The sequence below is a fragment of the Urocitellus parryii genome, chromosome 12 (assembly GCF_045843805.1).
Source record: "Urocitellus parryii isolate mUroPar1 chromosome 12, mUroPar1.hap1, whole genome shotgun sequence".
Classification (NCBI taxonomy): Eukaryota; Metazoa; Chordata; class Mammalia; order Rodentia; family Sciuridae; genus Urocitellus; species Urocitellus parryii.
In genome coordinates this window covers 36,850,928-36,876,060 of record NC_135542.1, presented here as the reverse complement: position 1 = coordinate 36,876,060, position 25,133 = coordinate 36,850,928, and the positions used below count along the sequence as shown (strand labels likewise).

Below are 25,133 nucleotides of genomic sequence, written 5' to 3'. Positions count from 1 at the left end.
AATAGAGACTTTTTCCAAGAAATATTTGAAACAAATCTACTATTATATTAATAAATGAATAACCTTAACTTCAGAACAGTTCTTATTTGTTCTCATCAAATAACTTGTGTTTTGTCTTTTTAGAGTGGGGATACTGTACTGATTGGTGCTGTCAGAGGTGGTCACGTTGAAATTGTTCGTGCACTTCTCCAAAAATATGCTGATATAGACATTAGAGGACAGGTATGTATGATTATAGTGCAGTTGTTATCTTGGAGCATAATTGGTTGTATATATTGACTGATCTAATGTTATTCTTCCAGCCTTCCTATGGGGATGAAAGCTTGTAAACTGTAATACATTTCATGGGTAATATGCTATTATTACAAAATTTCTGAGTTAATGTTGAATTATTTTCAGATTGAAGGCAATCAAAAGCTCATGTTTTTAGAATATACTGGTTTTACTTACAAAAATATTTGATTCTGAAATTTTCTGAGGTATCGAGACAGTGGTATTTGAGTATATGATTTCTTTTTTGTTGTTTTTAAGTGTTTTTCTTGTTTCGTTTTCTTCATTCATGTACTGCTGTTCTTTCATTTGTGTTTTGTTTTCTTTCCCATTCTGGTCACCTCTTTGGGACCAACTGGAAGTGCCTGTGAACTTTGCTTCAGATGGTCAGAACTCAAGGCTAGAAAGGTTATTAATTTTTGACAGGGACTCAGGGCTTCACTCAGTGGTAGAGTGCTTACCTTCCATGTGCAAGGTCTGGGTTCCATGTCTAGCACTGGAAAAAAAAAATCTAGATTGTATAAAAGCCTTGCCCAAACTTGTGAATAGATCTACTACTTCAAGAGCTTTAGAGTTATGAAATTTTGTTTTGGTAACCCATTTTGGACAGTCTGCCTTTCTGCCCTGGTTTTTTTTTTTTTTTTTTTTTTTTTTTTTTTTTTTTTTTTTTGGTTCTGGGGATTGAACCCAGAAGTACTCTACCACTGTACTACGTCCTCAGCCCTTTTTGTTTTTTATTTTGAGGCAGTTTCTTTTTTTTTTTTAAATATTTATTTTTTAGTTGTAGTTGGACACAATGCCTTTATTTTATTTATTTTTATGTGGTGCTGAGGATCAAACCCAGGGTCTTGCACATACAAGGTGAGCGCTCTACCACTAAGCCATGACCCTAGCCCATTGAGACAGTTTCTTGCTAGTTTCTTAGAGCCTTGCTAAGTTGCTGAGGCTGGTCTCACACTTCTGATCCTCCTGCCTTAGCTTCCTGAGTTGCTTGGATTGTGCAGCCAAAAATCTCTTGTATCCAAAGTCTTTTTTTTTTTTAAATCAATAACTGTTATGCCTCATGCTACAGAGAAATTAACATGGGACCTTGGCCTTTAAGAAACAAATATTTTTGGGCTGCTTTAGTTTATTTTTATGCTTTTTTTTTTTTTTGGTACTGGGAATTAAACCCAGGGCCACTCAACCACTGAGCCACATCCCCAGTCCTTATTTGTATTTTATTTAGAGACAGGGTCTCACTGAGTTGCTTATGGCCTTGCTAAGTTGCTGAGGCTGGCTTTCTTTTCTTTTATTTATTTTTTTATTAGCTACACATGACATTACAATGATCTTGGCAGTTCATACATTTGAATCATTGGGGTATAATTTCTCATTTTTCTGATTGTACAGATTGCAGAATCACACTGGTCATAGAGTCACCTATGTACATACAGCAATCATAATGTCTGTTCTATATTTGCTGCCCTTCCTATCCCCCCTATTCCTCCCTCCCACCATCATTTCTCTCTATCCAGTCTAATGTGACACACTTTTTTTTTTCTTTTACTCATCACAACATCATACATGTATTCTGTATAACAATGAGGGTCTCCTTCCATCTTCTGTGCAATTCCCCTTCTCCCTCTTTTTCCCTCCTACCTCTCTTCCCTATTTAGTGGTAGTCTTCTTCTCATGTTCTTCCTCCCTATCCCATTTTGAGTCACCCCCCTTATATCAGAGAAGACATTCGGCATTTGTTTTTAGGGATTGGCCAACTTCACTTAGCATAATCTGCTCTAATGCCAACCATTTCCCTGCAAATGCTGATGCTGGCTTTCAACTTGCAATCCTCCTGCATCAGCCTCCCAAGCTGCTGGGATTACAGGTGTATTCCATTGAGATATTTTTATGCTTTTATATAAATATAAAAGGTGAAGTGACAGGATGATATATTATTGATTGTTTATCTAATGGAAGGTTCAAATATGGGAGTCTTGAGGTAAGGAAAGAGAATATTAAAGAAGGTTTTCAAAAAAGGTAGAATTTGTGTTAAATTTGAAGATGAGTTTGATTTTAATAGGTAGAAAAAAAGGAAGGCTGGGTATTTTAGGCAAAGGCTGGGGAAATAATAAAAGAAAATGTAAAAGTTAAAGGTTGTTCCATAGCTAGTGAATAAATCAGTTGACACTGAGGTATTGGGGTATTGGGGTAGAAGATAGGGATAGAAATGGAAAGGAAGTAGGGGCAGAGGTTTGAGTGATGCACTAAGGAAATTGGACAGCTCGTGATCATTTTAGAATGAGAACTCCACTGGAGACATTTTGGAATAGTAAATGTAATGTAGCAGCTGTAAGAAGTCATTATCTCCTGGATTAAAGTAATATTTTCATGAAAAGATGGTTTCTAGATCATTTGTTTTAGTTTTGCCAAACTACTTTGTATCTGTCAATCCTATTTTCTGTTTTTATCAGTGTTTCTTTGTTTTCTAGTTCTTCTTTTCAGGTCTGTGTGGATTGATTTTTTTGTTTTTGATTTAGATAGGATGTTAAGGGATCTAATCAAGACAGTATAGGGTGCAGGGAATTGGAGATTAAGAAAGCTAAAGATGGTAATCCTTTTGTTTGTAAAGTATGTCCTTTGCATTTTCTTAGAAAAACTGGGCAGGTATACTCATTTCATATTACAGATGAAAATCCATGGGTCAGAATATTTAGGTGACTTCTCTAGGTTACTGAGCTCAGGTATTGATTATTTCTAACCCCTTGCGTGCTTCTGAAATCTGATTGCATTACAAAAGTGTAGTTTATTAACTATGTGGGATTGCTACTTTTAAGTCAAGTAATATTTTCCTCATCTTCTTTCATGAAGAATTTCTCAACAGTAAATCCCAGATAGCAAAAGAATTAATATCATTTTCCACCAATGACACCTGTTGCAGTGGTTTCTGGTAGAAATGTTAATGATATTTTATATTTATAGATAGCAGTTTTTAACATTTTATGTTAAATAAAGTGATTATTGATTTTTTTTAATTATGTAGGACAATAAAACTGCTCTATATTGGGCTGTTGAAAAGGGAAATGCAACCATGGTGAGAGACATCTTACAGTGCAATCCTGATACTGAAATATGCACAAAGGTAAAAATTAGCATTTCTATTCTGTTAGCAATACTAATGCTGAATATTAGTACTGCTTTTTTTTCAATCATTGTGTTTGATTTTAGTGGTATATTGATTTTATTCTATGTTAAATTGAAGAGTAACCGTATTCTTCAGAGAGTTCTACATTCATAACAAAATACAGTGTATAATTTGTTACTTTTCAGAAAGTACTATCAACTATTCATAAATTGTGGGCATTTCTCCCAAATTCTTTCAGGCTCCTGTTTGGAATGCAGAACATATTTTCTTTTAAAGACCATTGTGAGTGGTTGTTGGCTCTTCAAATCAGCCATTTTAGCTTATTTTACACAAAACACAAAGAATACAAAGCTAAATCCGACTTTGGTGATTATATTTAGCTGTATGTGTAATCGTTTTCCATGGGAAAAATATATTTGGAATTCTGGATTGAAATGGTGGGAATTCTTAATGAATAAAGCAAAATTATGGACTCATCCATAAGACCATCCTGTTTCATCTGCTTTACCTGGACCAGCATATTTCTAAATCAGTGATGGTCACTTCAGTTCCCTGGGGGAAAAAATTACCTGGGATATCTGCTTCTTTGTGTGGCTCTTTTTTTTTTTTTAAAAAAAAATATGTATTTTTAGTTGTAGATGGACACAATACCTTCATTTTTCTGTTTGTTTTTATGTGGTGCCGAGGATCGAACCCAGTCCCTTACCCATGCCAGTCCCTTACCCATGCAAGACAAGTGCTGTACCACTGAGCCACAACCCCAGCCCCGTGTGGGTGGCTCCTTGATCATCTTTTTTTTGGGGGGAGGGGGTGGGTACCAGGGATTGAATTCAGGGCACTCACCACTAAGCCACATCCCCAGCCCTACTGGGTCTCACTGAGTTGCTTAACACCTCACTGTTGCTGTGGCTGGCTTTGAACTTGCCATCCTCCTCTCTCAGCCTGCCAAGCTGCTGGGACTACACGCGAGCACCACCAGGCTCAGCTGTTGATCATCTTTTTTCTTTTTCTTCTGGAACCCATGTCAACTACTGTAACTTTGTGGCTTCTGTCTAGTTTCTTGTCTTTCCAAATTTAGCGCTGCATTGTAATCTGTTGTTTTGCTTCATTTGATTCTGGAGGCTACCATGAACTCTTTCAAAGTTTTCCCAAGGCAGGTTGCTTGCATCAAATGTTTTTTCCAGTAATACAAATTTCTTGGGTTATATATATTCCTTGGGTTCTCATGTTTCTTCTAAACAGACTCTAGACACAGAACATTGGCAGATGGACTGTGTGTTAGTTGGTGGGGGGAGTGTAAGAACACCTCTCTGGAGGCTGCCCCAGAGGTCACATTTGGAGCCTGGGGACCTGGCTGGAGCAGCCACTGCAGCAAGTGTTGTTTGGGAGCAAGTTGAATACAGCCCATATTTGGCTAAGTGATGCAATTACTTAGTACCAGTATGTGATTGTGAAAGGAAATTCATTTTTCTTGTTAGTTTTTAAAATGTATTTTCCTGAGAACATTGTAAATATAGCCTGTTAACCATTGTCAGATATTTTTTGACAGCTGTGTTTGTTTGATGTTCAACACTTAGGAGTAAGCTGTGAAGGAGATAAACCTTTTTATCTGTGCCCACAGGATGGTGAAACACCACTGATAAAGGCCACCAAAATGAGGAATATTGAAGTAGTAGAGCTGCTGCTAGATAAAGGAGCCAAGGTGTCTGCTGTAGATAAGGTAAAGCATTTATGCAGAGGTGTGCTTTCTGGAGAGGCCTTGGTAGACTGGCCTCTATATCTGGTGGACTCACTGGAGTCTGATTTTCTTGTATGTAGGAGAGATGATCTGCTGGGGTGTCTGTGCTGAGGAGTGGGTAGGTTCAGTGTCCTGTTGGGGAAGCTGCTTCATATTTTCCTTCTGTGGCTCATACCCGTGTGGGCGCTGCCCTTGACACAAGGAGGACATTATTAGGGATAGAGCATGTTGCAGAGGAAAGAGGCCAAAGGGTCTGCAAAGAATAGACCCTCAAAGCTTATTGGCATTAACATTCACTAACAGGAGACAGAATGTTCCGCTGTGTGTCCTTACTATAATTTTTTTAATAGAGTTTTCATGGTGAAATTCCTCCAAATTGCTTAATACTTTATGTAGAATCCATTCCTGGTTTTAGTTTGCTTTCAATTTAAACAGGCTTAGAATGTTAGGTGTATTCATGTTTTTCTTGTCTTTTCAGAAATTTGTATCTGGTGGAAGTGCTACTGCTAATGTTTTTCCTTCTCACAGGTTTGAGATGAGAAATGGAGTTGAGTGGGGAAATGAAGAGGGTGAAATCAGGTTCAGATATGTTTAATTTGAGGATTGATAAGACATTCAGGAAGCTGTGGGAAGCGAGGGACTAGAATCTGGGTGGGAAATTTAGTCTGGGAATGGAAATTTGGCAGTTAATTTCCAGAACATGAGAGTTGCCTGGGAGTAACAAAGATAATCATTGTGAAGAATGATGAAAGTTATGGTCAAAATTCACCTCTTTTATGCTGAGTGTTATCATAGTTTACTCTATTGTGCTTATTCTATTTATTTTATTGTATTATCATAGTTTACTCATTTATTCCTTTTATAACGTTAGCTGTTTAAGGCTAGAATTGTCTTGTTTTCTCCAAGACACCCAGCGCAAAAAGTGCTGTGTACAGTAGTGAGATCAGTTATTGTGCTGCATTTAGAACATGGGAAGGGAATCTAGAGGGGAAGTAGGCCCGAGAAAGAAGAGGAAAAATCAAGATGAGATTGTGCCATGGCAGCCACAGGAAAAATGTTGAAGGTCAATTTCACTTAGTGTCACAGAGTGATCACAGTGGACGAGAACTGGGAATTTAAATTTGGGGTCATTAGTAGTTGGCAAGAGGTATTTGTGAAGGAATAAATAGAAGAGCATTTTGCAGAATGAAGAGGTCGTTTGTTTTTTATATTAAAGTTTTCTTATTATTGTATATAACCACTAACAGATGGGATTCTAATAAGAGAAGAAGGTAGGTTGGTGTTAGGGAAAGTGAAAGATGAGGAGAGTGGAAGAGATTCTAGTGGTCAGAGAAAGACAGATTGACAGAGGGCTCAGAGGTGGAGAATGTAGAGTAATGGGATTTAAGGGCTGACCGTAAGGACAGGAGGTTGACCAAAGTTCATAGCTGATGAAAGAAAGCTGTGAAATGAACTACAAATTTGATGAGAAAGATGACTGATGTCCTTGGGCAATGAAGATTTGGATGGCAGAAGGATTCTGAGGAAGCAGATCCTGGCCTGGGAGGAATATGGGGAGAAAGCTTGTGTCCTTTCTCAGTGAGCTGCAATGAGAAGGAAGATGGCCTTCATTCTAGAGGGCTAGGGCAGAAATAGTTTCTGAGAAAATCTAAAGAAATTATGAGGAAGCTAGAGATAAAAATTCCTATTATGTATATACTCTGAAAAATACAAAAAGTTCAGACTTTCTGGTATTTTGTAGAAGCAGGAAAATTGTTGTCTATTTGCAATAGACATGAAAATGTGAAAGATCAGTTTTCCTGTTGTTGTTTTATAGAAAGGAGATACTCCCTTGCATATCGCTATTCGAGGAAGGAGTCGGAGACTGGCAGAACTTCTTTTAAGAAATCCTAAAGATGGGCGGTTACTTTATAGGCCGAACAAAGCTGGCGAGACTCCTTATAACATCGACTGTAGCCATCAGAAAAGCATTCTAACTCAGATATTTGGAGCCAGTAAGTACTGGGTTTTGTCCCTGACAAAGCTTTTATTTATTTATTTATTTTTAAATATTTATTTTTTAGCTTTTGGGTGTAAACAATATCTTTATTTTTATGTGGAGCTGAGGATTGAACCCAGTGCCTCACGCATGCCAGGCGAGCACTTGCTCTACTACTTGAGCCATATCCCCAGCCCCACTGACAAAGCTTTTAAATAAAGAATGTTCAATTAGAAACTAAGAAAAATTTTTAAAAAGCCAACTTTTTGTAGGTGTCATTTAATGGAGAATTTGAAGTTCAAAAAGTTATTATTTGTTGAGGAATAGTCCTTCCTATCCAAAAGTATCTTGCATTGTAGTCAGCATTCTAAGTTACATACACTGAGTAGTCATCATTTATTTTTTTGTTGTTGATGGACCTTTATCTTCATTTATTTATATGCGGTGCTGAGAATCGAACCCAGTACCTCACACATGCCAGGAAGTGCTGAGCCACAGCCACAGCCCCCATCAGTCAATTTTTAAGACTTCTGAAAACACAGCTTGCTTCTCCCCCAGTCTTTCCCCCATTGTTCCCCCAGGTTTACTTTGTCTCTCATCAGATGTACTCTGTTATCTGAGGAAGCATGGGGATGTACAGTTCTCTTTGTTTTGTCTACAAAAAGCCATGCTCTCTATCCCTGTGAATATTCTGTTCTTAATAAAACCATCTTTTCCAAAGTTTGTTTCATATCCACTCTTCCCTTCTCCATGACTTTTTTTTTTTTTAAATATTTATTTTTTTTTTTAGTTCTCGGCGGACACAACATCTTTGTTGGTATGTGGTGCTGAGGATCGAACCCGGGCCGCACGCATGCCAGGCGAGCGCCCTACCGCTTGAGCCACATCCCCAGCCCTCTCCATGACTTTTTAACTGATCTGCCTAACCAGAAAAAAAATGTTGTCTCATTTGAATCTTAAGTACTTGTGTTTATATTTTCTTATTTTTCAACTCTGGGCATTGAACCCAGGGACTCCAACCACTCTACCACTGAGCTACACCCCAGCCCATTTTATTTTTATTTTGAGACAGGGTCTCACTAAGTTGCTTAAGTCCTCGCTAAATTGCTGAGGCTGGCTGTGAACTTGCAATCCTCCTGCCCCAGCCTCCAGAGCCATTGGGATTGATTATAGGCGTGCACCACCATGCCTGGCCTAAAATAGCTTTTAACTGAAAAGGATACACATGAGAATGTAATCATTAATATATGATGTTTTGAAATACAGAATTATTTTTTACTAAAATTTTTTTAAAAAGTTCCAGAAACCAATAGGAGATAGAATTCTATCACTTTCCTGTTTGACTTCTTACTCATATCTTGTTTTATGATTCTAATGTGTTATGTCTTTTTGAGTTTTAAAATATTAGTCTAATTATAATAGTAATACAGAGTCATTAAATTTTGAAAAATTAAGACATGAATTTAGCAGAAAAGCAAATTCTTCATTGTCTTCTACCTTCCAACTTGTAATTAATTGAATGACCCTCCAGGCTTTTCTTTACATTTATGAAGATTTTTTAAAGCCAGGTGTTGTGGCACATGCCTGTAATCCTAGCTATTTGGGAGGCGAGATGGAGGGTCACAAGTGTAAGACCAGCTTGGGCAACTTGGTGAGCCATTGTCTCAGAATAAAAAATATAAAAAGAGCTGTGGGTATAGCTCAGTGGTAGAAGGTCCCTGAGTTCATTCACCAGTGCATCAAAAAACAACAAAACAAAACAAAAAAACACGTATAAAATGTTTTATACTATGTGTATAGCTTAAAAAAAAATTCAGACCATGTTATGTTAGAAAAGTTTTTAATAATGAACTTTCGTAATTTAATTATTATATAATCTTTCATCATAGAATTCTAATAATATGCTCAGTTCTGTATTGATGAACATTTGGATGTTTTGCTGTTGCCAACTAGTACTACAATGAATGATTTGTACCCATTGACTTTTATTTTTTTAATATTCTCTTTTTGGTTCTAAGGATTGAATCCAGGGTCTCACACATGCTAAGCAACTACTCTACTATTGGGCTACTATATCCCTTAACTTTTTTCTAAATCTTTTTTTAAAAAATTTGTTCTTTTAGATACACATGACAGTAGAGTATATTTTGACACACATATAGATACATATAAATATGGAATATAACTTATTCTAATTAGAACCCATTCTTATGGTTGAACACTATGTGGAGTTACACTGGTTGTATATTCATATACAAACATAAGAAAGTTATGTCCAATTCTTTTTTTCTAATTCTGTTTTGAAGCAGAGTTTCAATAAGTAGCCCAGGCTGGCCTCAAACTTTTGATCCTCCTGCCTCAGTTGCTGGAATTATAGGAATGTGCCACTAGTCTAGCTAGGATTCTTTTCTTTTTTCTTTTTCTTTTTTGGTACTGGGAATTGAACCCAGAGGCCCTTTACCACTGAGCTACATCCCCAACCCTTTTTATTTTTTGAGACAGGGTTTCACTAAGTGACTTAGGCGCTTAATTGCTAAGTTGCAATCCTCCTGCATCTACCTCCTGTATCATATCACTGGGATTATAGGTGTGCACCTTACCTAGTTTGTGTTTTTATTTTCATTTTACTGACTCGAAATGCACATTATTCCATATTTTAATATCTCTGAGGTTGGAATGTGTCTTGTAAGTGATGGATAAAAAAGCATTGTCACAATTTGGTAGCTTTTTTTCTTAGATGTACATAAAAATAATGTATCTTGTAGTGGTAGGTAGCTTAAATTCCATGAAATGTGGTATTTACATCAGAGTCTCTGGACCTATTTTTACAGAGATCTAAACATTTCACAGTAAGTTTAGAATTGATGTTTCTTCCAACAGGTAATACCACTGTTTAATGTAAGGGTCTGGTGTGTTTCTAATTACAGGACACTTGTCCCCTACTGAAACAGATGGTGACATGCTTGGCTATGATTTATATAGCAGTGCCCTGGCAGATATTCTCAGTGAACCTACCATGCAGCCACCCATTTGTGTGGGGCTATATGCACAGTGGGGAAGTGGAAAATCTTTCTTACTTAAGAAACTAGAAGGTAAAGTACATGTACAAAATCTGTTTATTTAACAAGTTTTTCTCTGTAGTAAAGAAAAAGAGCTCTATGTATGGGTGCGTATGTTTCATGATTTGCTAAAATGAATTTTTTTGGGTTTTACTTCCCTCTCATTTGTCCTCCCCATGGTCCTTGGCGCTTTCTTTCAAAAACGTCCAGGTCAAACCCTTGGTGCAGGCTCCTCAGGCCCTTCACGTTCTTGCCAGTTTGCACCTCTGGTGCACTCTGCTGGTTGACCAGACATTTTGGGTCAGCAGACCAGACATTTTTCCTGACTTGGTCCCTCTTTCAGGAGCTTCCTACACAGCTAACCCCCCACACCCAACACACACACCTTTTGCTTGGCAAAATGTACTCATTCTTTGAGGACAGGTTTTAGTATTGCCTGTAAAGATTGCCCCAAGTTTTATAGAAAAAAACAGCTTGCATGGTGTGCATTTGGGCTCCACACACCTTTAAGAGCTGTGATTCTGGAGTGTGATTGGAGGGAGAGGGTCAGGGGATCAGAGAATAATGCTGGTGAAATGTAGTTTGAAGACACAGAATATTAATTTTACTTTTGCATATGGAAACAGTACATTATTGTTTATATAATACAAAACACAAAAATATCAATAAAATCTTGACAAGATGGAAAAGGATTTTGTGTATCCTCAGTGTGAAGCAGGACAGTGGGTAAGACAGGTAGTTGAGGCTCTGGAAAATGAGGTGCTGTGTTTATGGAATGAGACCATTGGTTCAAATGATTGAGTAACAGCATTCTATTTAGGGACTTAGTGCCTAATAAAAGTTTATCTTGGAAATGTGAAAATTGAAAATCAAGCTAAAATTTGTATTTATTGAAACAGGAATAAAGTTATTATATTAATTTCTCTTTCAGATGAAATGAAGACATTTGCAGGACAACAGATTGAACCCCTTTTTCAGTTTTCATGGCTTATAGTATTTATTACAATGCTACTGTGTGGAAGTGTTGGCTTACTGTTTGCTTTTACAGTTGACCCAAATCTTGGAATAGCAGTGTCATTGAGCTTCCTGGCTCTCTTATATATTTTCTTCAGTAAGTCTTTACTTTTCAAAAATGGAAAAAGTATCAAAACTAATTGTTTTAATGTAAAACATTATCTGTATCTGTCTCTTAAAACCTATATGTGAATTTCATAATTGGGTGAAAAAATTGATCTTTTTTACTATTTTTTAAGTTGGCCTAGAGGAACATTGTTCACAGCTTGGCTAGAGTACCTTTAAAAACTAGTGTGCTTGTTAATATTGAAGCAGGAATTACTCTCATACATGTTAATTAATGACCCATTTTTGTCTTTTCTGAAGAGAAAACTTTGTAGGCATCACTAGCATGCATTTTGACAATCACTATAATTTTTATTTTCTAAAACCAGAGTAAGAAAAAATATAAGGGCTGGGGATGTAGCTCAATGGTAGAGTACTTGCCTGGTGTGTATAAGGCAAGAGTTTGATTTCCAGCACTGAAAAACAAAATCTCTGGTCTTGGGGTGCCTTCCATTGCAAGAAAGGAAATAGATTCACCTTTGGAGGAACTGGCAGCTTCAACACTTGGAAACAATGATAAACTCAAAGTTGTTTACATTTGATTCTGAACTGTGAGCATATCTCTGTTTAAGACATTATCTTTCTGATTGTAATTCTTAGGTCATATTTCAGTCAGTTTCCTTTTGGTTTTTCACACATCTTCTGTTTTTTGGGGGGTTGGTGTTAATTGAGGAATTCTTTGAGGAGTAGTTAGGAAATACTATCGTGCCATAAAATGTTAAGTAAGCTTAGCTGTTGATACTTCATAATTGACTATTTGGTGAAAAGAAACCACCTCACTAATGATTGTTTTCAATACTTTTTAAAAACTGTGCATTTCAGTTGTCATTTATTTTGGTGGACGAAGGGAAGGAGAGAGGTGGAATTGGGCCTGGGTCCTCAGTACCAGATTGGCAAGACACATTGGGTATTTGGAACTCCTCTTCAAATTGATGTTTGTGAACCCACCTGAACTGCCGGAGCAAACTACGAAAGCTTTACCTGTGAGGTAGGTCAGTCCCTTTGACAGAGTAACTTTTATTAGATAAGGCAAAAAAAAATTTTTAAATTAAAAAAAATTTACTTAATAAAGTTTATAATCCTCAGTACTTTGAACCTTTTATATGAACAAAGTGAAAACATAAACATTTCCTGGTCAAATGCATTTAGGAAATTTACTTTCTCTCTCTCTCTCTCTCTCTCTCTCTCTCTCTCTCTCTCTCTCTCTCTCTGTATATATGTGTGTGTGTGTATTTGTTGTTGTTGTTGTTGTAAATGGAAACCATATCTTTATTTTCTTTATATGGTGCTGAGGATCAAACCCAGTGCCTCACACGTGCTAGGCAGGTGCTCTACCACTGAGCTACAACCCCATATTAAATCATTTTTCCATAAAGAAGCCTGTTTAACTTTGGCCACATATTATTTGTGCATAAACCTTTTCCTCCCTTGTCACCTGTTATCATCCTTTGGTGCACTCTGAAGAGAGCATTAGATTGAGGATGGAGTCCTGGCATCAAGAGCTCCAGTCTGGAGACCCAATACCTCCTTCAATGAATGTGTAACCTCAGGAAACCCAGCTTGTTTCTCTGAGAGGCTCTTTCCTCATCTGTCTAAAATTATTATATCAAATAGGAAATTTATGAGAAAATTGAAAAACATTTAAGCCAAGGAATAGGGGAAAGATATAGGGCTCCTGATGAAAATAAAATGACAAATAAGGGAGAAAAAAGGTTATAAAATTAAAAGAAATTCAATAAGAATTAGGAAAAGAAAGGAAGGGGAGGAGGTATGGGCATAGGAAGGATAGTAGAATGAATGGGACATTATTACCATATGCGTGTATATGATTACATGACTGTTCTAATTCTACACCATGTACAAAGAATAAGTTATACTCCATTTATGCATGATGTGTCAAAATGCATTCTCTTGTCATGTATAACTAATTAAACAAATTTAAAAAATTAAGGAAAGAATTAAAATTGTATTTAAGGATTAAGAATTTTTTTATTTTGGGGGGTGTACCAGGGATTGAGCTCAGGAGTGCTCAACCACTGAGCCACATCCTCAGCCCTATTTTGTATTTTATTTAAAGACAGGGACTCACAGAGTTGTCTAGCAGCTTGCTTTTGCTGAGGTTGGCTTTGAACTCACTATTCTCCTGTCTCAGCCTCCTGAGTTTCTGGGATTACAGGTGTGCACCACCAAGCCCAGCTAGGGATTAAGGATTTTTAAAGATAAAATATGTGTAATTTGAAGATGAAAATAAAAAGACCAAATCAAATGAAATATCCATACTATGAATATGAGGGCGAAAAATAAAAGTAAAAGCTTTCAAGAGCAATGAGATCTCTGTGTCCTTGGGTAAATTCAACCAACCATGGTTTAAAAATACACTTATACTGAAAATGTACAGACTTTTTTCTTGTCATTATTCCCTAAATGGTATAATAATCATTCGCAAATCATTTGCATTATATTGAGTATTTCACATAATTTAGAGATGATTTAAAGTATGTGGAAGGATGTGTATAGGTTATATGAAAATAGTGCTATGCCATTTTATATAAGGGATCTGAGCTAGTTCTGGAACAGTCCCCACAAGTACTGAAGGACTACTGTAGCTAGCAGGTTGGATCAAGTATTAAGAAAAAAGTTAAGAAATGAGAAGTTTAAGGGGCTAGAGATGTGGCTCAATCGGTAGCGTGCTCGCCTGGCATGCATGTGGCCCGGGTTCGATCCTCAGCACCACATACAAAAAGATGTTATGTCCGCCGAAAACTAAAAAAATAAAATAAAATAAATTTCTCTCTCTCTTCTCTCTCTCTCTCTTTAAAAAAAAAAAAGAAAAGAGAAGTTTAAAAAGAAAAAGATCAAAGGAAGACCCAACAATAGAATAAAATACATGGGTAATTATTTTATAGAAAACAAGAAAAACACTTTAATGAGAATATTTTTTAAACTTTGAACAATTAAAATAGTATCAGTCAAGACCATACAGTATAGTATAATGTGATCCTAAATTATATTTTGAAAGCAATGCTTATTTTCTGGATTGAGATAAGAGTTTAATTTAGAGATGGAAGGGGAGAGCAAAGGAACTAATTATTCAGAAACTCAAGATGCAAATAATTCAGTTATTCTGAAGAGCAATTATGAAAAGAATGTTTTATAACTAGTTCTAAATCCTTGTTAGATGTCAAAGCTATAAATAAAATGAGATGCTTGAAAACCTTGAGTTTTCAAATGGGTTCAAAATACTTAATGACTCTAAGGAATATATATATTTTTTTGTTCCCATCTCTTCAGTGGGTATTAGAAAGCATGCTTTGTGCAGCTCTTTTGGCCATATTCTTACATGGAGAACAGTGAGCTCTGCTCAGGTGTCTGATATTCTTTGCCCAAGCTCCGTCATTGCTGTTTCCCCTCTGCCCTTGAGTTACTTTATGTAACTCTCCTACATTTAGCATTTATTCTGCCCCTCCATAGAGAAATATGTAAAATGTTGAAAGCAGAAGATACCTACTTACAGGTTATTCCCTCTTCAGAATTTTAAAAGCAATATTTTGAAAGGAATATTTAAAAAAAAGTAAAAGATATAGAGCTTGACGTGTGTTAAAGTTCATTGTTGGGGGCTGGGATTGTGGCTCAGCGGTAGAGCGTTCGCCTAGCACGGGAGGGTCCTGGGCTCGATCTTCTTCACCACATAAAAATAAAGGCATTGTGTTGTGCCCATCTACACCTAAAAAAATAAATATTTTTTTTAAAAAAGTTCATTGTTGCTTTAGACAGCTGAGTCATGTTTTGTTTGATCTTTTCCCCAGGTTTTTGTTTACAGATTATAATAGGCTGTCCAGTGTAGGTGGAGAAACTTCTTTGGCTGAGATGATTGCAACCCTCTCAGATGCTTGTGAAAGAGAGTTTGGCTTTTTGGCAACCAGGCTTTTTCGAGTATTCAAGACTGAAGATGCTCAGGGTAGGATTCCATTCCTTCTTCTGTGTTCATGTCTAGAGCATTAAGATGGGTGAATGTTCAGTTTATTTTCATGAAAACATGAATTGAACATCAGAATCATCCATGCTGTGACTGTAATGATTAGGATTTTTCTAGATACTTGATATATTAATAATTGTTAAAACCATTTGTTGTATTACAGGTAAAAAGAAATGGAAAAAAACATGTTGTCTCCCATCTTTTGTCATCTTCCTTTTTATCTTTGGCTGCATTATTGCTGGGATCACTCTGCTGGCCATATTCAGAGTTGACCCAAAACACATGACAGTGAATGCTGTCCTCATATCAATTGCATCTATAGTGGGGCTGGCTTTTGTGCTTAACTGCCGTACATGGTGGCAGGTATTGGACTCTCTGCTGAATTCTCAAAGAAAACGCCTTCATAATGCTGCCTCCAAAATGCACAAATTGAAAAGTGAAGGATTCATGAAAGTAAGCACTCATTTAATATTAGAAAAAAATTGTAACATGAATATGCTACTCCTACCATGATAATTTGGGCTTGAGGGAGTATGATCTTCAAATTTTAAGGTGTTGCATTTAGTGTGTTTATTTATTCAAGATTATTTTCTTAAAGCAGTTTTTAAGGTTTACAGGTAAATGAAGAGGAAAATACAGATACTCCATATGCTCCTCACCCCCTGCATATGCACCATCTCTTCTATCACTGTGATACATTTGTTAAAACTGATGAACCTACATAGACCCATCATAATCACCCTGTTTGTAGTTTACATTAGGGTTTGCTCTTGGTGTTGTACATTCTATGGATTTGGACAAATATACAATGATGTATCATACAGAGTATTTCCACTGTCAGTAAAAGCCTTTGCAATCCACCTGTATCTCTCTGTTCACCTAACACTGGCAACCACTGATCTGTATACTGTCTCTGTGGTTGTGCCTTTTCCAGAATGTCATATCAATGGTATCATACAGTGGAGAGCCTCTTCAGATTGGCTTTTGTCACTTAGTAATATGTATTTATGTGTCCTCCATATCTTTTTGTGGCTTGGAAGCATGTCGTCTTTTAGCACTGAATAATATTCCATTGCCCAGATGTACCACAGTTGATTTATTCATTCACCTATTGAAAGACATCTTTTTTGCTTCAAATTTTAGCTGTTAAGAGTAAAGCTGCTATAAATATCTGTGTGCACATTTTTGGGTAGAAATGTCTCAGCTTCTTTGGGTAAATACCAAGGAACATAATCACTGGATGGCAAGAGTGTGTTTAATTTTGTTAAAAACCACCAAATTGTCTTCCAAAGTGGTTATGCCATTTTGCATTCCCATTAGCAATGAATGAACTTCCCATTGTTCCACATCCTTGTCATCATCTGGTGTAACCAGTCTTGTGGATTTTGACCCTTCTGGTAGGTGTATAGTGGCATATCATTATTTGAATTTGCATTTCCCTGATGACATATGTTGTGTAGCTTCTTTTCATGTGCTTATTTTGCCATCTGTAAATATTTGATAAAGTGTCTGTTGTGGTCTTCAGGATAAGACATAACCAAAACCTATCCAAAACATTCTTTGCTTTGAAGTCTTTGAAGTCCCTTCTGTCTTCTATATCATTGCTGTCTTTAATTTCACACATGCACATTCAGACACATAACTACACATGCATACATAGAAATATGTGCACAACTGTACACGCATACAATATCCAGCTACACACATATGCACAACTACACACACACACACACACACACACACATACACACACTAGGAGTAATGACTTCCAAAGTGCTTTTATGCTGAACCATAAACCAGACATTACTGCATTTGTAGTTTTATTATATTTTCCTGTGGAAATATGTATTTAGAGTGAAAAAGGTTATCACAATGGCATGTTTTTATAAAGTTGACTTTTATAGGCTATTCAAAGGAGTTAGTAGATTATTCCATAGGTGTAGTTACTACTAGAGCCTAGTAATCAGATTTGTTTTAAAAAATAGCAAATTGAACCATGGAAACATAAAATAGGACCATACTTTTCCTGCTGAAAGGGACTTTCTAGAATTCTACAGCTACTTCCTTTGGCGAGAGTCAAACATGTCATTTAGACGCCAATGATAGTGTGGAAGTTGGTAATCAATCAGTAGATATTTGGATTTGCATTCAAATCCAAGTCTTTGGCATCAGAGCTGTGGCTTTGGCAAGCCAGTTGCTCACCTAGGGGGTCCTTTTCCATTTGTTCACTAGCTTGTTTCTGTGGTACTGGAGACGGAGACAGTGCTCTGCAATACCACTGGGCCACAGCCACAGCCCCCCACGATTGTCCTTTTTAAGTGGCTATAGCAGCATCAACATCCTAGGGTCATTTTGAAGGTGAAGTGCTCTAAGTTATGTGTATTCGCTGGGTGCACTGTGAAGTATTGGGTACAATTTCTAGTGGGACTACAGGTGGCAGCAAGGACTGTGCCTCTCTTTCCTCCTACTGGATGACATTCTGTCATGCTTTTCAAGAATGTACTTTACCTTCTCATATCTTCAGTGCTTTCTGTCAATTTTGCTTTGTGCAGGTTCTGAAGTGTGAAGTGGAATTGATGGCCAAGATGGCTAAGACCATCGACAGCTTCACCCAGAATCAGACAAGGCTGGTGGTTATCATTGATGGACTCGATGCCTGTGAGCAGGACAAAGTGCTTCAGATGCTGGACACAGTATGTTTCAAGTGCCTTGAAGCTTGTCATTGTTGTCTATAGCCTGGCAGTGGGGGGATAACATGACTTCATGAAAATGTGCTTGTTATGGGAGTAGTACCGTTTTTCTCTCCTGATTTTTCCTCTGAAAACAACCATTCCTTTTTTTAAAAATATTTTTTTAGTTGTAGTTGGACACAATACCTTTATTTTTATTTGTTTGTATTTTTATGTGGTGCTGAGGATTGAACCCAGGGCCTTGCACGTGCTAGGTGAACGCTCTTCCACTGAGCAACAGCCTCAGCCCCTGGAAACAACCATTCTTTATGCAGAAACATAGAAGAGTAAATGTTTCATTGTGAAGTCATTTACATAATTTTTACATAAAGGCAGTTTGAGGAAAACCACAAATGTATCTCTTAAGTCTAGAGTGTGAACCCACCTTTGCTTTGCAAATAGTTATGAATAGATTCTGATATAATGTAAGGAATCTACAGAATGTGCAGGGGGTTTTTGTTGTTGTTGTTAAAGAGAGGCACATTGCTGACTTTCTGTAAGGTATCTTTTTTTAATATTTTTATTTCTTAGGTATAGGTGGATACAATATCTTTATTTTTTTTTTTTTTTAATTTTTATGTGGTGCTGAGGATTGAACCCAGTGCCTCACGCATGCTAGGCGAATGCTCTGCCACTGAGCCCCAGCCTCAGCCCTGGAAGGTGTCTTATAAAGAGCAGCAGTGTATGAGCAAGGGCTGGTGTGCCCGGCACCTCACATGTTCACGGTTATTTTTCACCTGTGTTGATCTTAACTCCTGTGTAGACTGTAGTGCTTCAATGGAGAACTGTGTTGCTTTCTTTTCAGGTTTTGTTGCTGTCAGATGTGACAAACCCAGATCAAGCCATCAGTAAAATTTGTTTTCATGTAGAATACATTGTGACCAAAAAATGAATTCTGTTTTATAGTCATCAGAGGAAAGCACAATATTGAGAAGCTATTTTATTATTTGGGGTAACTTAAACTCTCTGACACATTGTACGTTTCTTTTGCTTCAGGTCCGAGTTCTGTTTTCAAAAGGCCCTTTTATTGCCATTTTTGCAAGTGACCCACATATTATCATAAAGGCTATCAACCAGAACCTCAGTAGTGTGCTTCGCGACTCAAATATAAACGGGCACGACTATATGCGCAACATAGTTCACTTACCTGTTTTCCTTAATAGTCGTGGACTCAGCAATGCAAGGAAATTTCTTGTAACTTCAACAGCAAATGGTGACATTTCATGCTCAGATACTACAGGTAAAAATCAAGTTCCTAAAGTGTTTAAAAGAGTTTTGTAGTTTTGTAGTTTTTTTTTTTTTTAACCTTGAAAAATATTATTAGTATTTTATACCTTTGTAATACATAGAGAGCAAATGGTATTCTCTGGGTACATTCTTTCAGGGATTCAGGAAGATGCTGATAGGAGAGTTTCACAAAACAGCCTTGGAGAGATGACAAAACTTGGTAGCAGGACAGCTCTCAATAGACGGGTAAGATGCCATTTGCTTTACTATATTTAATTAATTAATTAAATAGTCTTACAGCACTCAGGATGGAAGCAGGTCTTTGCACGTGCCAGGCATGCACTTCAACACTGAGTGCATCCCCAGTCCAGTTTGTTATCAGCTCTGTGTGTATTGCTGTTGTTCAGATGAGATTAAAGATGCCACCTCAACCGTCTGTGGTGTTACCTGAAACTCTTCAGCCAAACACTAGACGTGATTGCTGGTTTTCTTTCCCTTGCAGTGTCTTGGGGAGTGTCTGCATCTGCATCCCTGGCAGCCCTAAATGGGAGGAGCCCTTCTTCTCTCCCAGCACAGTCTCAGCCCAAGTGCTGACCCAGATCCTAAGCCAGTTGAATACAAAGCTCAGAGTGAGATTTTAAAGTACACCTAATGACTTCCCCTGGTTGAGATGTTCCTATTGCCACTGTAACTGTAGGGGAGAGAAAGCTCCTGGCTTTGTCTTCTAACCTGCCTTCCTCTTTCCTGAGATTTGCAGGAAGTACTTGCTCCTTTGTGGTACCCATAGTGATTCTGTGCCCTTTCCTTCTACCTTGTGTTTCTCTTCTGACACTTTGGTTGTCCCTGTCTGCCTCCGTCTTGTTTATGTGGAACAGGAGTGTGTTCCATGTCTGTCTACATATGGTAAGGCAGGAAGATGTCTACCTGCAGGAATTGTGCCACTTAGGGCCAGCTAACTTGATCTAGCACCTTGTCTTTTTTCTGGTTTGCTACTATTAAATTTAGATACTTGACTTTTTTTTTTTTTAATGTGTCCGGTAATATTTTGACCATTTGATTTTATGTCTCTACCCTTCCTGGTTGTGGATGGAAGTTAATATGACAAATGACTTTTGATAGCACTAAATTCAGAGGGGTCTGCAATAATCTTTTGAATGTCTCCCCTGGGAGTTGGAATCTTGGTCACCTCGTGGTTGCATCTGTTCTCTTACACCAGGACTCAGGTGAGGGACCATGCTTGTGTGAGATGGAATTCCTTAGTGCACCCCCCCCCCCAGTGTCTTTTATTCTTATGGAGCTCTGTGAGGAGGTTAGAGTGCCAGTGTCTGGGAGTCCTTGGAAACGAGCATAATTCCTTTATTTTTCTAGGCTTCCTGTAATACTGAGCCTCCATAGAGTTTGAATATAATTCTCTTTACTGGATTCTGTTTGCTAATTATCTTAAAGGCATTGAGCTTTCTCTGACTGTACAACTGTAAACCACAGTACATGTGAAGCTAAACCGTAGGATGCAGTTGTCAGTAATGCGGCTCTTATCTGTGACGTTTCTCCTCAGGGGGTGGTAATAATAATGCTTAATTAGCATATCATCTTCCTCTTTGACTAAAGTAGTGCATTTTGCTGTTGCTGTAAACATATGTTAACTTCTTAAAAAGCCCTGTATTCTTAGACTGGAAGTGTGGGCACAGTCTCACTGATGATATTCTGTTTCAGGACACTTACCGAAGAAGGCAGATGCAGAGGACCATCACTCGGCAGATGTCCTTTGATCTCACAAAATTGCTGGTTACTGAAGACTGGTTCAGTGATATCAGTCCCCAGACCATGAGAAGATTACTTAATATCGTATCTGTGACAGGTGAATTTTGTTTCTTACTGTCTCGGACAGATAGTAAGCTTTAAAATAAACAAAGTGGTTTCATTTGAGAAGCAAAGGCATGTGTTAGATTTATATTTTTACATTGCTGAATAACAGCTTTGTATCAAATGGATCTGATAAGTCAGTGTTTAGTTGAGATGAAAATCGGCCATTAGTTGTACACTGTTATTATTTTTCTTTTGTAAAAAAATTTGTTCCAATTTTAGTTATACATGACAGTAGAATGCACTTTGATATATCATATGTAGATGGAGTATAACTTCTCATTCTTCTGTTTATACATGATGTGGAATCCCACCGGTCTTATATGTGTACATAGGGTAATAATGACTGATCATTCTACTATTCTTCCTACCCCCATATCTTCTCTCCTACATTCACTCCCCTGTACCTAAAGTAATTCTGTTCTTTCCCCCACCCTACTCATTGTGAATTAGCATTCACCTATCGGAGAAAACACTGGCCTTTGGTTTTTTGAGATTGGCTTATTTTGCTTAGCATGATATTCTCTAGCTATATCCATTTACAGGCAAATGACAAGATTCATTCTTTTTTAAGGCTAATATTCCATCACATATATACACCACATTTTCATTATCCATTCATTTGTTGAAGGGCATTTAGGTTGGTTCCATAGTTTAGCCATTGTGAGTTGAGCTGCTATAAACATTGATGTGGCTGCATCATTGAAGTATGCTGATTTTAAGTCCTTTGGGTAGAAACGAAGCATAGAATAGCTGGATCAAATGGTGGTTCATTCCAAGCTTTTTGAGGAATCTCCATGCTGTTTTCCATAATGATTACATCAATTTGCATTCACACCAGCAATGTATGAATGTACCTTTTCCCCCACATGTTCACCAACATTTATTGTTGTTTGTATTCTTGATAATTGTCATTATGACTGGGGTGAGATGAAATCTTAGATGGTTTTAAAAATTGTTTTTTTTGTCTCTGGTTTAATTTTTCCCTGTGTATAAAGATAATTTTATGCTGATTTATGTAATTGATTATACTTATAATTTAAAATGTTGAAATTTAGATTTTATATACTGTTATGCTGTTTTTATTTTCATATACTATTTGAATAAAAGGTATTGACTACAAAATTGAGGATTATTGCCCTATGACTAAATTCTTTGCATAGAATTCTGCTCTCCGTTTTGTTAAGACTTAATTACTAATCAGTATTTGGGCAGTCATATAAATATTTGTAATTCAGTTTGTAAAGTGTATCTCTTACTTTGCATGGTAGTATTGATTCTGATAGTTAAACTGCATTATATTTTATACTAAGGTTGAGGTTCATAATGTGAACTGTGTTACAAGTGAAGCTATGAGGGTTGGAAGTGTAGCTAAGCAGTAGAGCACTTGCTAGCATACCCACAGCCCTGTGTTCAATCCCCAGCACAGCAGAAAACAAAAAGACAAGTGAGGTTGTATCTGATATATTACAATATTTTTGATCATTAAATCTTTTTAAATGAGGTCTCAACCTCACTAGGCCATGTTTAACAATGGGACTGTTCATTATGTTACCAAAAGCATTTATGTACTCGTTTAACAAATACGTAGTGAATCTGCCTTAGGCCAGTATTGGTCTAGATGTTGCAGGGATAATGCAGTGAGCATGACAGAGTCCCTGTCCTGAGTGGAAAGACTGGAGACTTCATGTCATGTCTCGTAAGGAAAGTGCCATGAACACACGGTGGTGAAATGGTGATTGCACCCCCACACACGTGGAAATCACTCCTGTGGATCCACAGATTGTTCTCCTTTTCCGAGAAGAGCTCTCCTTCCCTTCCCTTGCCTCTAGTTCCTGTCCCATTTCTCAACAGAATTCTTTGAAAGAGTTGACTGTCCCTGGTCTCATACTATTCATCCTCTAAGCATGCTCTAATACTCTGTGCTTTTAGAACTTGAGCACAATTACATTTTCAAGGTGGCTTCCATGTGACAAGTCCAGGGGCCAGGTCTCAGTCCTCGTTATTTGCCCCCTTCTGGCTTCCAGAGAGCTGCATGTACCGTATTTCCCTCTCGCACGCTGTGGTTATCTCCCTCTCTCCTTACCTTTACATTGGACACCCTTGGCCTTAGTTAGCTCTCGGAGCTTTCTCTTCTGCCTAGAACAGCTCCTTTAGTGATCCTGTCTCATCTTGAATACCTTAGACTGTATGCCTTAGACTCTTAAATCTGTATCTTTCACCCTGTAGCTCTCCAGTGGCCCATTTGATGTCTGACACTTCATATGTCCAAAATTGAGCTTTTGATTCTTTGCCCCCAAATTAATCTAGTCTTTCCCATTTGTTAATCCAACTTTTTTTTTAAATCCAACTTTTTTTTTAATGATCCTACTATTCCTTGTTTTTCTAGTGTTTTGAACATGAAGAAGTGATGTATTTTATCAAATGCTTTTTCAGCATCTGTTTATTTATTTATTTGTATTAATCCAACTTTTTCCCTACACCCTTGAGGGAAAAATAAAACCTTATTGTCTACCTCCAGTTTATTAAAAAATTTCCCCCTGGGGTACTGGGGCTTGATCCAGGGCCTAGGCAAGCACTCCCCCTCTGAGCTACGTCCCAGTCGTCTGTTGTTAGTTCTTTACTGTAGGTCTGACCGAGTTTCATTGTTGCAGTCTGCCCTTATCTGATGTACTGTTGTGTCTCACGCTGTTGATTTAATGGTTGCACCAGTCTTCTAACTGGTCCCTGCTCTTATCTTTTTCTTTCTACTGTCTAGAGATGTGGCAGTCACAGTAATTCTTATAAATTGAAACTGTCATGTTATTTCTCTGCTTAAAACTCTGTTATGTGTCCCCATTTTCCTAAAAGTGAAATTCCAAGTCCTTACGGTTTCTTAGAAGGCCCTTTAGGATCTGTCTTTCTCTCTCCCCTCCAACCTCTTCTCCTCCTCTCCCTCCCTTTATCTCTTGCTGGCTTCCTTTGTTGTTCTGGAAAATGCCAGGAATGTTCTCACTTAAGGGCTTCCCACTTTTGTTTTGAAGAAATGAAAATTGTATTGATTATTCTTTAGATCTGTGCATACTGGGTTTTCTTCCTTCTTTTAAAATTTTGGATTAATTGTCTGCTTTTCAGTGAGCTCTTCCTGCACTGTCTTACACAGAATGACCTCCCCTCATCGACCCGCCTTGCTTTATCCCTTTCCTGCTTGATTTCACTCTGTCTTCCAGTACATTCTATCGTTTACCTTTTTTTGGCCCATCTCTCCTCAGAAGAATGTAAAACACATGGCAAGGATTTTCGCTTCTCTTGTTTATTGCTGTTTCCTTAATACCCACAATATCTGTGACACACTGTTGTGAATGAATGAGAGAGACCTGAATGAAGTGAGAACTAAGTTTTACATATTTCTTAAGAAAAGCTTCCTAAGCAGAAGGAGGAACAAGTATAAAGGCCCTGAGGTAGGGCTCCAGGAATAGCTGGAGGTCACAGTGGTTGGAGTTTGGAGAGTAAAAGAGGAAAGGGGTAGAAGTGGTGTGAGAGAGACAACCAGTGGCCTAAAATCTGTAGGAAGAACTTCGGATTATGTTTATATGATAGACATTTGGGGATACTCTAAAGAGGCTGAAATTATCAATATCATTTAACAATTGATACGGAGATTTGCATTTTAAAAATACTGATGTTTATATATTTCAGAGTAGAAACAAAACCACATCTTAAATCCAAGAACTTCTCTAATATTAGTCTTTTTTAAAAAATATTTTTTAGTTGTGGCTGACACAATACCTTTATTTACTTATTTATTTTATATATGGTGCTGAGGATCGAACCCAGGGCCTTGAACTCGCTAGGCGAGCACGCCACCGCTGAGCCACAACCCCAGCCCCATCTAATATTAGTCTTTAATGGGAAACTTTTTATACTATTACACCAGAAATATTTTTATTCTATGTTTCATCACCTCTAAACCTGCCTGAAAATTAAAGATTTCTTGGTAAAATTTCCATTTCATAAAAGCATCGAATGCCATTTGTTTAATTGCTTAAAATTAAAAGTATTATAGTAACA

General features: G+C 37.4%; 1 protein-coding gene across 13 annotated transcripts in view; it reads left to right on the top strand.

Annotated features, from left to right (window-relative positions):
- Positions 1–25,133, top strand: part of Kidins220 (kinase D interacting substrate 220) — a 103,231-nt gene that overhangs the window by 26,653 nt on the left and 51,445 nt on the right. For all 13 annotated transcript variants that reach the window (XM_026413417.2, XM_026413363.2, XM_026413195.2 and 10 more), the window contains exons 9-21: positions 124–222; positions 3,293–3,391; positions 5,016–5,114; positions 6,949–7,126; positions 10,038–10,202; positions 11,101–11,280; positions 12,111–12,276; positions 15,095–15,246; positions 15,428–15,717; positions 17,817–17,957; positions 18,990–19,233; positions 19,378–19,466; positions 20,934–21,078. In XM_026413417.2, coding sequence (XP_026269202.1) covers positions 124–222; positions 3,293–3,391; positions 5,016–5,114; positions 6,949–7,126; positions 10,038–10,202; positions 11,101–11,280; positions 12,111–12,276; positions 15,095–15,246; positions 15,428–15,717; positions 17,817–17,957; positions 18,990–19,233; positions 19,378–19,466; positions 20,934–21,078 — 2,047 coding nt within the window. The remainder of the gene's footprint in view (positions 1–123; positions 223–3,292; positions 3,392–5,015; positions 5,115–6,948; positions 7,127–10,037; positions 10,203–11,100; positions 11,281–12,110; positions 12,277–15,094; positions 15,247–15,427; positions 15,718–17,816; positions 17,958–18,989; positions 19,234–19,377; positions 19,467–20,933; positions 21,079–25,133) is intronic.